The sequence below is a fragment of the Phalangium opilio genome, unplaced genomic scaffold (genome assembly GCF_054372755.1).
Source record: "Phalangium opilio isolate 3A_F unplaced genomic scaffold, DU_Popi_V2 ptg000009l_1, whole genome shotgun sequence".
Lineage (NCBI taxonomy): Eukaryota > Metazoa > Arthropoda > Arachnida > Opiliones > Phalangiidae > Phalangium > Phalangium opilio.
In genome coordinates this window covers 336633-350635 of record NW_028324146.1, presented here as the reverse complement: position 1 = coordinate 350635, position 14003 = coordinate 336633, and the positions used below count along the sequence as shown (strand labels likewise).

The 14003-nt window shown below is 39.8% G+C and overlaps 1 protein-coding gene across 3 annotated transcripts in view; it reads left to right on the top strand.

Annotated features, from left to right (window-relative positions):
- The window catches only part of LOC149712167 (cell adhesion molecule Dscam1-like), a 128454-nt gene that overhangs the window by 57019 nt on the left and 57432 nt on the right, over positions 1 to 14003 (top strand). For 2 of the 3 annotated variants that reach the window (XR_016370253.1, XM_089844902.1), the window contains exon 3: positions 4265 to 4426. Coding sequence is in view for 1 of the 3 variants with exons in the window: in XM_089844902.1 (XP_089701028.1) it covers positions 4265 to 4426 (162 nt within the window). In the remaining 2 variants the exon portion in view is untranslated. The remainder of the gene's footprint in view (positions 1 to 4264; positions 4427 to 14003) is intronic. The other variant, XR_016370254.1, reaches the window with a different exon arrangement.

Sequence of the window (14003 nt, the reverse complement as noted above, 5' to 3'; positions counted from 1 at the left end):
GGCGTCGCTCGCGTGTAATAAGAACTTCCATCAAAATGATATAAAGAATGGGTAGATTACTCATGACTAATATTTTTGTAGCACCCTAGGAGCGAAGGCACTCGGCGTTGCCCGTCAGCCCGTCTGTGGGTGGATTTTTTATTACTTTTCACGCGGACATTATTCCATAAAGGGTTTTTAAGTTTTTGGCAGCCATTTAAAAAGATGGCAACAAATCGAACCCAAAAGACCATTCAGCCCATCTATAGGTTAAAGGAAACCAGTGTACTTAATATTTTTGAAATCGGTTGAAACGCGCGGACTATGTTGCATAGGGATTTTTTACATTTCTGGGCGCGCGCCATTTATTAAGATGGCGACGGATTGGGGGAAATCTTTCTTAGTACGCGCCTACTACTTATGAGTAAGGTTCCTGCAAATTTTCAGCCTTCTAGGGCAAGCGGTTTGGGCTGGGCGTTGATTATCAGTCAGTCAGTCTGTCAGTCAGTCAGGACTTTGATTTTTATATAGATATATAGATAAACTTATGTTAATTGCAATGCCTCAAAAGCCGACTTGGATACTTTCATCGAAAATAAAATTACAATGTAATATAAAACTCGAGGGCTGATTGGTTTTCTTTGAAAGAATTTAGAGAGGCAACAAGGTTTGTCGTGATGAACTTCGTAGTGGGCACTACGACACTCCCATTGCCTGCCACACTTTCTCCTATTTCTATTTTGGTTGTGCAATAAAAAGGTTATAAATGGTTATTAAATAATATTGTAAGCAAACATAATCGTACTTTTGAATAATGTATTTATTATATTATCATATAAATGCTCTAGCAAGTAAAAAAGAAGTTGGATTTATGAGTAAAACATGGTTTCCGCTGACCATCTGGTTTATTCTCAATGAAAGTTATCCTTGTTTCATGCTACCATTGGTGAAGTTTTAAATGCAGGGAGTAACATATTATGATTCTAGAGTTGCCCATTTCTCCAATTTTACTAAAAAAAACTCCTATGAAAAGTAATGGCCCATTTAGAAATTCGCCAATAATGGGAAATACCAGAAGTGAGATGAGACTAGAAGTAAAGAGTTCTAGCATTGATAGTAGATCCTGGCACTAGTGGACAAATTTGAGGATTTTATGCCACCGCTTCCATCCCTGCGCCTACACTAGAGGGAAAAAATTGGTCGAGTTCCAAAAACATTTCCTACTCCCTTCCCCTCAACCTAAAGCGGCCGAACACGGACGCGGCTCCTTGAATCTAGTTCGGCCGTCTACCGCCACGAGCGTCTCACCTATTGGAGAGGGGAAAATTCAGAAACCGCTACCAGAGGGCCAACCGTTCTTGTGTTATCAAGAATATTCACTTTCGCCGAGTGAAGAATTTGGTTAGCTCAGTACTTCTAGTCTCATCTCACTTCTGGAAATACATATCACGCTTTAATATTTATCTCCTATTAATGGTGAGTGATAATTAAAATTATCTAACTTCTAATATTCGAGATAAACACAGCACTTTTGTAATGTATTATCTTCTCGGACTGGTTTATTTCGGGTGCGGTTCTCAAAGTTTTTCGTGCAAAGAGAAGATTGGAAGAAAGAGCTTTAAAAGTATTTGCATGGCGTAAGAAAAGCAGGTAATGAGCAGATCGTTGCCTAGATTTGGAAAACTGAAGAAGAGCCATTCGGAATCCATTTGGTGCAGCTTTTATCTCTCGTCTCGCCAATGAACACCAACTATCTTTAGCCAAGCTGAAGCCAACCCACATCGTTTGCCCATTCAATAGCATTGCTATACCTACAAGTACGAGATATAGCGTTACTTTTCGCTTTGGAGATTTTTCTAACACGTAGCCACTCGATTCTTGGCCGGAAAACATTTCACTTCTATTGGTCACCGAATTAAGTCGCGCTAATTTCAAATATAATTAAATACTCGAATAACTCATGTTTGACCTCATTTAAATGAAAGGTATTGTTAAAGGCACATAGAAATAACAGAGAGAATAGACGCTGGTTGAGTTGAGTCCCCTAAAAAGTTGGCTAGGAAAAATTCGATCAGTGATCCAATTTTTGCCGACTCAACTTTTTAATTTCATTTCTTCAGCCAATCAAAATGAATTACAAAAAAAAGCCTTTTTCGCGAGTTATTTCGTAAGTGCCAAGGTAGGTGGCGCTTAAAAAGTTCCATTTGGCGGTAAAAGTTTAGTCGTGTGAATAGGAAGGATTTATTTCAATTTTCACTTCTAAAGTTGGGCAAGTTGATACAACTTTTTCACCCATCAAGCTGAGTCAAAAAGTTGGATCGTCTGAAAGAGCCTTAAGTTGATTTAACCTTTTGATTCATCTAGACGAGTCATTTAGTTGGATCTTTTAAAAGCTCCTTACTTTACTTCGGTGTCGAAAAAATGGACGCGGTCAAGGGTACTATCAGTTACTTTAAGATAAAAATAATCTTTGGAGAAGAAACACTGAATTTGTTTGGGTTAAAGATATATAGAAATGGAAGCGTTATCTTATTTTGTATCCTTTTACGGGGAAATCTATTATAGATGACCACGAGCATCGCATCAAACATTTAGATTGTTTTTCTATCTGACATTACGCAGAGTGCGTTTTACCAGAAGTGAGATGAGACCAGAAGTACTGAGCTAACCAAATTCTTCAATCGGCGAAAGTGAATATTCTTGATAACACAAGAACGGTTGGCCCTCTGGTAGCGGTTTCTGAATTTCCCCTCCAAAACGTGAGACGCTCGCGGTGGTAGACGGGGGCCGAACTAGATTCAAGGAGCCGCGTCCGTGTTCCTCGGCTTTAGGTTGAGGGGAAGGGGGTAGGAAATGTTTTTGGAACTCGACCAATTGTTTTCTCTCTAGTGTAGGCGCAGCGATGGAAGCGGTGGCATAAAATCCTCAAATTTGTTCTCTAGTGCCAGGATCTACTATCAATGCTAGAGCCCTTCACTTCTAGTCTCATCTCACTTCTGGTTTTACTCTAAGTCTTGTAGGCCTTGTCTAGGTTTTTCAAGCCTCTTTCTAAGACCAGACTAATAACTCCAGGCTTCCCAAAATGATAAGGTGATGATGTAGGGCATCCTTTCTTACGTTCTTGATTTCAATTACAGAAAGTAGTAGTATAGTATAGTTTTCCAATACTACGCGCATCACTAGCAAGCGGTGAAAACATATTTCTGGTAAATAATGTTGTAAGAATTGCAATAATTGCGAAAAGAAGGAGATAATTTATAAATGTTATCTATTATAATTTTAAAAACCTTGAAGGAAAACATAACTCTTGTAAACAATTGATAATAGAAATAGATTTTAACGTAAAATGTTTGTTATTTTTTAAAAAATTTTATACCACTTCGTAGATAACCACTTTCAATTCCACCATTTTTAATTTATAATTCTTTAAAGAGGGGTCTTAAAACAACTAATGGATTGCGTAGATACTTTCAAACATTAGAAAATCTTATACGAAACCAACTTTTATAATTAGATTTGTTAGGTTTCCAATCCGCTCAAAGACTACACAGATAGGGAGATTTTGAGCATATGCATAGAAAAAGCTGGCAGATAAGATGCGTAATTTGAATTTTTATATTCTTTTGATACCTTTCTTTTTCCATGTAGATAAAGGTATAAGAAATAAAATTCGTATAATTTAATCTATCCAATTTAAAGGAATAGCGACGTGATTTAAAAATGATCTCAAATCTAAAGAAAACCTTACTTTTTTGAGAGTTTAAACTCTTCTGATTCCAAAAATATGCTTGATTAATATTTAAATATGAAGGAAAACACAGAAAAAACACTTTGAAAACTTGAAATTTGGGGGGCAAAAGCAAATTTGCGGAGAAGATTTTTGGCGGGTTTTCTCCTTGCTACGTCACTCACGGCATCTCGCGGAAAAGCCAAGCGCGCGCGCCCGAGACTCCCGAGTCTACTAATGCCGCGCGAATCTGAATAAAATAGGCTTAACGCGGCGCTGAGACACTTATAGGCGTCACGTGAGCGACATCTAGAGTGAAAGTTTCTCCTTACTACGTCATCAAGCGAAACAAAATTTTAACTAGGCCTTTTCCAAACACTAAACTTTGATTGCAATTTTACAAATTTCTACGAAACCAAATACAAAAGTAAACATATCATAATAAAATAGATTTTTCAAGGATTTTTTTAGCATTTTAAGTTTGTGGGTGACGAAAATTATGTCACTAACACTTTAATATTGTTGGCTTATGAAAAATACTTTTTGTTATATTTCCAGTGAATGTTCAAAGTTACGCGGTGGACGTTTACGACGAGTTTGTGATCGCTGGCAACACTGCCGTTTTGAGATGCCACATTCCCGGATTCATGAAGGACTTCGTCACCGTCAATGCCTGGATCACCGACGCCACTCAAGTCATTCCAGTTAACGCCTTATCAGGTAAGCCTTCCTTTCATTCTAGGAACCTTTAAGTATATTAGGGTAGTTAGCGAAGGAGTGTGCTTTTAACCCAGACTTGGGTTATGCAGAATCGCTTGGAAAAATTAAGATCAGCAGCATTTTCATAATTATTCAGTGATTGCGCCACCTTTTGAGGGTTTTCAATAGCTTAAAAAGATTGATATTTATTTTTTCAACTAAGTTATATTATTTTTTTAGCCATTGGTAACTGTTCATTGAAGTGTAAGAAAGTAGTTTGTATTAGTTTAACCAGAAGTGAGATGAGACTAGAAGTGAAGGGCTCTAGCATTGATAGTAGATCCTGGCACTAGTGAACAAATTTGAGGATTTTATGCCACCGCTTCCATCCCTGCGCCTACACTAGAGAGAGAAAAATTGGTCGAGTTCCAAAAACATTTCCTACCCCCTTCCCCTCAACCTAAAGCGGCCGAACACGGACGCGGCTCCTTGAATCTAGTTCGGCCGTCTACCGCCGCGAGCGTCTCACCTATTGGAGAGGGAAAATTCAGAAACCGCTACTAGAGGGCCAACCGTTGGTGTCTTATCAAGTATATTCACCTTCGCCGAGTGAAGAATTTGGTTAGCTCAGTACTTCTGCAGTCTCATCTCACTTCTGGTTTAACCACAAGTTTACCTAAATAGTCAAAGGTTTTTTTTCAAATCGGGATGGGAGAGTTTCGGGAAACTTTAAAGCTATATTAATACTTGGGGTTTATAGCTATTTCAATTCCTAACTCTGTAGGCGTCATTTTAATTGTAAAACGCTAGGTTTAATTGTAAAATAAATAGTTACGAGATCATGTTTTACTCGGAAACACTTCCATAAACGTATTTCATTAAGTGCATATCATACTTTGTGCTTATAAGTTACATATGCGAAAATATACTGTATAATAAGTTACTCAACTTCCATGTGTTCATTACATGTGTATTATTCTATATGTTTAAACACTTAAAGACTAATTGTTATGTGCAAGGGCAAAACAAGGAGCACCGTCGTTTTTAGTGATCAATCTGACTCCTTCAATTAAGTTAGGCTTTTGATTAAATTAAATTTGTACATTGTTAAAAATTGTAAATCCTTGTGATCGATTGGTCGATAACAGAGAGTAAGGGTTAGGTTTTTAAACCCATCTATCGGTTGGTTTTTCCGAGTTCACTCTCATCAAAGAGAATTTATAATAGGGAGTGGAAGCTCTTGCCCTTGACAGTGCTAAATACAATGTAGCTCAAACAAGTAGGCAGCCACGCTAAAACTGGCCAGGTAAATTTCCGGTCACATGACACTCCTTTAATTTTAAAGTTTGCCCTCAATCACTGTTGGTTGTACAATTACCCAATAAGGGTTGGCGATTTCGAGTGCGACTGCAGGCGCCATTTGGAGTTATTTTAAGTCAGATGTTTCCCTTTCCCTAAAAAGGTTGTGTCCATCTCCCCTAGACCCTCCCGCAACATTCTAGACCCACCCTAGAGGGATGGGCCACAAAAAATAGCACCGGAAATAGACCTGGCCAGTTTTGTTGATCACGTGATTTTTGAGCTACATAATATTCCTCAGTTTCCACTCCCTATTATAAATTCTCTCTGCTCTTATCTGATAATTAAGTTTTGAGAGTTTAAGAAATTAACCCATAATCGTGTACGTTTAAGGGAACACGAAATGACCAAAGAACCTGGGGATTCTTATAATATCTGAGGCAGCTAGCCAACTATGCGCGTAAAATCGTAAAAAAGATAATACTATGGACTTTTCATAGATCCATCAAGGGAAATCATTAACAAATCGAATTATTTTCAGATTTGCAAGCTAAAATACGGTTTATCTATTTCAACCTTTCGAACACCTAGAAATCCTGCTATAAAAATCAACTTTATTGTTCCAAGGACCTTAATTTTCAAATATTTATAACGTCCTTTGATTTCAAAAAACTTATAGCAGCTCAGGCGTTTTAGCTATATACTGTGGTTTTTAACGGCCTGAAAACGGTTCTTAAGCTAGATTCCCACTCGACCGAAAAAACCCGGCGGAAATCACGCAGCCGGCGGAAGAAATTTTAACTGACGCCGGAATCCGGCGGTAGCCCGTTCACACTACGACTGAATTTAGAGTTTGGCGGTAGATATTATTGGGTCACGTGATAGATTTGAGTGGTTTCCACAACATCTATTTCGCACTTTCCGATAAGCCTTGGTCAACCACAAAAAAAATGGTGGCTATCAATCTATCTCGCGTATGCGTGCGCTCTTGAAATTTATGACGTAGTCATTGGGATAATTTCATTGGCTGAGACACCGGCGTAACGCCGAACACGACCAAAAAAATAGAACACAACTTACGCCCGGCAGAACGGTAATTCCGTCGGGCTCGGCGTAAAGATTTTTCGGTCGAACCCCTTTCTGCCGGGTTTCCGTCGTGTTTTCCGTCGAGTGGGAATCTAGCTTTACTCAAATTAGACGCGTTATTGGCTAGTTGTGCAGGTATTAAAGAATACCCCATTTGGTAAATCATGCATTTACGGGTCAATCATGGATATAAAGGTTTATGGATAGACTAAAATCTCTCAAGATGGTCCCAGAAAAAAGGCTCCAATGTTATGTTTCAAAAGGATTTCACGAGCCCATTTCTAATAATAGCAGGAGTTCATAATAACCCGAAGTACGAAACTGGTTAAAAAGCCCGTAACAACAAAGTTTCGCCGTAAAGCTCAGCGGATTCATACACCGCTTAACTCCCAAAGAAATAGTTACCCCATTTTTAAGCGTCCACGCGCATTAACTTACACACATCCGGTTTAGCACTATTTTTATCTTGTGATTTTGAGAGCGAAAATGGCTCACGTCTGCTTCTGTCGGAACGGTGTAAATTAAGCTTTGGCTAAGAAGTTGGCTTTTAGTCGGGGTTTCTAGTTTTCTACAAAACATTTAAACGATCGTCAATGATGTGTTGTTGTGATATGTGTGAGTGAGAATTCCGTGGTTAAATTGAACCGGTTTGGACAAATTTGTAGAGGTGGGCCGATACCGATACCATATCGGTATCGGTACCGATATTTGGCTTTAACCGATATATCGGTATCGGTTAAAAATGAACCGATATTTGTACCCGATATTTTTTGAAGAAAATAAATACTTATGTTGAGAGTAGATGGCGCCATAAGACCTAAACTCTGAGACAGCACAGTTTTTCATCTATTTTTGGATAACGTAACTAGTGTCTAAAATGGGTTTTTCGTATGATAAGCCAGTTTTATAGTTTCAAGTACCGAAATTGGATCGAGAATCATCTATAGAGATGGGCCGATACCGATACCATATCGGTATCGGTTTGATATCGGTTTAATCGAAGGATCGGGTAAAATATCGGTATCGGTACGTATCGGTTTCCCAAGTATCGGATCATATCGGTATCGGTTTAAACTGGTATCGGCCCATCTCTACAAATTTATTCCCAGTATCTTTAATATAAGAATTGCAACGTGTTTCTACGCCCACCATATCGCCATTTTTCTTTTCGACGGAGATCCCAGCCAACGGAAGTTTTATTTTTTTTAACTACGATATACTGTAAGGTTGTATGTCCATTAACAGGCTTACCATTAGCTCTATAGCCAGTTTCATACTTCCCCCCCCGAAGGGGGGTTATTATGAACTCCTGATAATAGTAATAAAATGTAAATCCCTTGCGGAATCCCTCGCGAGCTAACGATGTAACCCGGATTGTTAAAAATGGAAGGAATTTGACAAGGAGCCGTCGTCATTTCCGGTGGGTGGCGTATCGTTATTTTTGAAGTTTAGCCGATGATTAGGTGCCTTAAAAATAGTGGGTCGGTTTCCCCTTGACGAGATTTATGATTTATTTCTGAAGAAGGATAACGCAGGAGTTATTTTATCTGAAAAAGGAAGGCGTAGCAACTTCCTTTCGAGGAAATAAAACCCGGAAGAGAGTTAACAATGAAAGATATTTCACGGAAAGAAATCGCGTCCTAAAACGCATTAAAATCCACGTGCCGCGCCGTTTTTTTTGGAGGTAATTTACCGCAAAACTTTGTGAACAATTCATCACAAAACGGCAGCAAACAGTTTTCACGCAAATTTTGCAACTCTGTGGAAACCAAGGCTTACCTTTCATGTTGAAATGCCAATAGCAAGTAGCAATATAAAGTATTTTCTTTGCAAAAAAATCGCATTTTTGGGTTGGTGGGGTGGCGTAGCGGTTACCGCTTTCGCCTCGCAGAAAGAGGATCCCGGGTGGGATCCCGGACTGTGGCACCGGGTGAAAATCTGGGAACAAATCCTTCTGCGTAGAGTTTGCAAGTTCTCTCCCCGCTTGTTAAAGGAGTTTTCCTCCGCGGTTGAACCCGGTTTCTCCTTTCCATCAAAACTTGCAGAGGTTAACGGTAATAGTTAGTAGAGGGCGCTGTAGGATAGCTGTGGCATAGGGGCTAGCCACAACCCCTCTATGCATTGTAAAGGGACCCACATGTAAATAAGCCACAGGCTTAGCGTGGAAATCCCTTCGTAGGCAAAGCTAAGATTATTATTATTATTTTTATCATATAAATAACGATGAAGTCAAACTTACAACAAATTTTTCGGGATAATACATGTTTAGAGTATAAATTCTTCTTATCAATAGAAGCAATGGCGTCGAATCAAACTTCTCGCAAACTGACAAAATAACGCCAACGACTCTCCCCATTGGCCACAGCATTCTTTTCTCAAAAAATTACTGGTAAAATAGAAACCTAATTTTGTGCTTGCGGCCTAGAAACGTAAAAATTTGCGCGGCACGCGGATTGTCCCGCGATTTGTGACAGTGAAAATCCGCCTCTAAGAAAGGAAAGCGGTGGCCAATAGGAAGCGAATAGTGCGTGAGGTCTTTATGCGTAATATTTGTTGGTATCAACGTCATTGCTTGTTTTGAAAGTGAAGATGTTTTCGTTGTCTAGCTTATTTTCCAAATATAAATAGTTCATTAATCAAGAATAATTTGTTTGGGTTCCTCATTATTTATACGATAAACCTACGAAAAAAACAATTAGTGAGGTGCTAAACAATTTTGCGATCAATGTTGCTCGAGTTATTCCTTTTTAGCCACATCGTAGTATACGATGAGGCTCTTAGTTTGATCTGCCCTGTTGTCATTCTCGTAGTAGTAGTAGTGCCACAGTCCTGCCTTTGGCAGTATCGTTCGTAATTTTTGAACGTCGAGAGAAAATATTTTTCTTTTTAGTTAACGTTACAGTTCACAGGTGGAGTTTTAAACTTAATGCAGGGAAGAAATTATTTTTTTAACCTTATTTCCCCCACGGAGAATCGAACCGCGCACCTTTCACTTGCCAGCCCAGTACTATACAGCCTCGCCCAAAATCGCTTGTTAAGAAACGGTCTCGAATAAAGTGCTATACTCGGAGAGAGAGGTTTGTCACAGGCACCGTCCCCTTCTCTCCCTCTATCTCTTCAACTAGGAGTCATGATCCTATCCGAGGCCAGGAGATATAACTTCGCTGTTGGAGAGGCAAAAGCATATTAAATAAATTTTTACCGACCGGGCAGAAGTTTTTATCACTGTTTAGGGTAGGGCATCGAGGGGCTATTCACTCTGATTTTATGCACGGTAAATCATTTAAGCATTGTAAAAGATAGCGTTATTCCCTCATTAGGGTAAGGTATAGAGGGGTTATCCACTCATTAGGGTAGGTATAGAGGGGCTATTCACTCGTACGATGTGGCTACTATTACGAGCCCTTGGGCCGTCTTGTTTGTCCTGGTGTGTCTATGGAGGTTTTTTTTTCGAAATTAATGTATCCGTCGTAGCTGGCAGTTCCGGCGTGGTTGGTTCAGAACGGCAGGGCATGGCCATGGGCGGCGGCAGTGTTGGTGGTGATCTAAGGAGCTTTGTGTTTAATAACGCGGGCGGGTGAGCCTTGGGGAGAAAAGAAAGACTATCGGATCAGCCTGACGTTGCTAGCTGCCTGTTTTTCGGCGGAAGGGGATGCTTTTATATCAGACGACATAAATTGTGACCCCTCCGACGCTAAGCTCTTTCTTCATACGGTCATGGATGTTGGAAAAAATGGTTTTCAGAAAGAGGGAGTTATTCTTCAACGAATTAGATGATTGAGATACGCAATTCAAAATATATTGAACTAATTGAACGCTAAAATAAAGTCAACATAGTTAAGGTTTATGAAATAAAGAGGTATTAAAACAGATGAACTGGAATGATAAGCTAAAATCCCTGTTCTTCTAATGGCATCGCCTATCGTCGCCCTGCGAAAGAGTCCCGAAACTTTTCAACTCTTAGATCATGTTATTGCAATGGTTTGAATCGAAAATATTAGTCTTGTAGTGGCGCGATAGAGACGCTGCCCTAAAAGAACTAGGGATGCACCGATATATCGGTTATCAGTATATCGGCCGATATATCGGCCTATAATTTTCATATCGGTATCGGTCAATATCGGCCTCATGTAAACCGATATTTCCGGGAAAAACTTGGCAAGATATATGGTACGTGTCACTAATGTACACTTTGAACTTTTCACTTGTGGTCCAAAATTTTGCTTATAACGCTACTTCTTGTTGAACAAACCGAGCAAGGATATAACTTAGACCACACCACTTTTTAAGGAAGGGGGTTAAGGGCAGGCTAAAATATGTAGTGGTACCACATTAAACGAAAGAGATGTGAAACATGTCTCTAATAAAACAAAGGAAAAACGTAAATGGTGATTCTGCTCTTGGAAACGATATTCATGGAGAAATATTACTTTTTTATGGGCCGATAATATCGGCCGATATATCGGCTACGAATTTCCGATATATCGGCTGTACCCATATCGGTGCATCCCTAAAAAGAACCACGCGCCCTATCTCGACTCCAGTCCATCAGTGTTTAAATGTCTCAGGTTCTAGGAATAAAGAAAAATGCCACTTTTTTGAGCGCAACGTTCACTGATGTTAATTGGATATGATGCTGGTGATTTAACAACGCTTTATTTCTTTAGTGATCGCGTCTTTTATCAGCTTTTGCCTTGATTATAAGAAGTCGAGACAGTAAACTTTGCTTCCTAGTAGACTTACCATTTCGGCAAGAATCACTTTTAAACGTGATTATTATGGCAAACTTCTTGTTCGATTAACAGGGACTTGGAAAACCATCTGTTCTATGAACGTTGTTCTTTCACGGGTTGCTAGCCATATCTAGTTGGAACTATAGAGGGGTGATATAAAAGCTCCTTTCCTAATAGAGTTGCCATTTCCTGGTAGGATTTATGAGTAGAGTGCGGCTTGTTTATATGTGCATGGCTCCTGGCGCGCTAGAATAACTCTTAAGGAATAAAGGTTCCACCAGAAGTGAGATGAGACTAGAAGTGAAGGGCTCTAGCTTGATAGTAGATCCTGGCACTAGTGAACAAATTTCAGGATTTTATGCCACCGCTTCCCACGCGCCTACACTAGAGAGAAAAAAATGGTCGAGTTCCAAAAGCATTTCCTACCCCCTTCCCCTCAACCTAAAGCGGCGGAACTCGGACGCGGCTCCTTGAATCTAGTTCGGCCGTCTACCACCGCGAGCGTCTCACGTTTTGGAGGGAAAATTCAGAAACCGCTACTAGAGGGCCAACCGTTCTTGTGTTATCAAGAACTAGCCGTTACCCGCGGCGTCGCTCGCGTGTAATAAGAACTTCCATCTAAAATGATATAAAGAATGTGTAGATTTTACTGATGACTAATATTTTTGTAGCACCCTAGGAGCGAAGGCACTCGGCGTTGCCCGTCAGCCCGTCGGGATATTTTTTATTACTTTTCACGCGGACATTATTCCAGAAAGTTTTTGGCCGCCATTTAAAAAGATGGCAACAAATCGAACCCAAAATACCATTCAGCCCGTCTATAGGTTAAAGGAAACCATTGTACTAAATATTTGTGAAATCGGTTGAAACGCGCGTACTTAATTGCATAGAGAATATTTTTTTACATTTCTGGGCGCCATTTTTTAAGATGGCGGCGGATTGGAAAAATCTTTCTTAGTACGCGCCTACTACTTATGAGTAACGTTCCTGCAAATTTTCAGCCTTCTAGGGCAAGCGGTTTGGGCTGGGCGTTGATTATCAGTCAGTCTGTCAGTCAGTCAGTCAGTCAGTCAGTCAGGACTTTGATTTATATAGATATAGATATTCACCTTCGCCGAGTGAAGGATTTGGTTAGCTCAGTACTTCTGGTCTCATCTCACTTCTGGTTCCACTATATAACTCTCGTTCGAGTCGAACCCAACCGGATGCATTTACCTTCCATGTAGCCTTGCCAATTTTACCTCGATGTAGTTCTTCTATCGAAAGAAACCTCTCCCGTAATGGTTTTCCTATATTTGAAAATCCATGTTCATATATCAATTCTTGCCAGTAGGTGATTGTAGGTCTAGGAAATTCAATTCTCTATAGAAGTTAGTGAGACTTTTAAAACGTTTGCCCACAAAATCTAAGTGAAACATCAGCGCTAATTCCGTGAGTTCGTAGTTTTACCATGAATCTATATAACTATGAATATACAGCTCTATCATATGCCCCTTCTATCATGTCGATTTGGTTTGGGTGTTACCCTCCTAGCTTTGACGCGTTTTGCGTAGCTCTTATAGCCAATCACGAGACGAGAGGAAGTGACGTTTCGAATTTAACACACCCCCGGACTCCCCCTCCCTTCTCCAGCTCCTAACACTAGCAGACACGTGACTGATGTCTCCTTTCGCTAAGCCCCGCCCAAACCTAATCGAGAGGTTAGACAGCGTAATGCAGCTGCATATTCATAGTTATATAGATTCATGGTTTTACCTTCCAAATTTTATTGAAGTGAGAAAATTGCTGCCATTTTTTTTTACTGGATGAATTAGCGCTTTACTCTAATATTAAATATTCAACGAAAATATCAAATTCGCCTTTTGAGTCATTAGGTTTGTTAGATTTTGTTTGAGTCTTGTTAGCCAGAGATTTCGTAGTTTAAACCTAGTTGATAATAAATGTAGTTCGGTTTGACCACATAATTAATACACAAGTTTTCGTTTAGTAAACACTAGCTGTTACCCGCGGCGTCGCTCGCGTGTGTAATAAGAACTTCCATCAAAAAGTTATAAAGGAAGGTTAGATTTTACTGATGACTAATATTTTTGTAGCACCCATAGGAGCGAAGGCACTCGGCGTTGCCCGTCAGCCCGTCGGGACATTTTTTATTACTTTTCACGCGGACTTTTCCATAAAGAAGGGTTTTAAGTTTTTGGCCGCCATTTAAAAATATGGCAACAAATCGGGCCCGAAGGACCATTCAGCCCGTCTATAGGTTAAAGGAAACCAGTGTACTAAATATTTGTGAAATCGGTTGAAATGCGCGGTCTTTGTTGCGTAGAGAAGATTTTTTTACATTTCTGGGCGCCATTTTTAAAGATGGCAGCGGATTGGAAAAATCTTTCTTAGTACGCGCCTACTATGTATGAGTAACGTTCCTGCAAATTTTCAGCCTTCTAGGGCAAACGGTTTGGGCTGGGCGTTGACTGTCAGTCAGT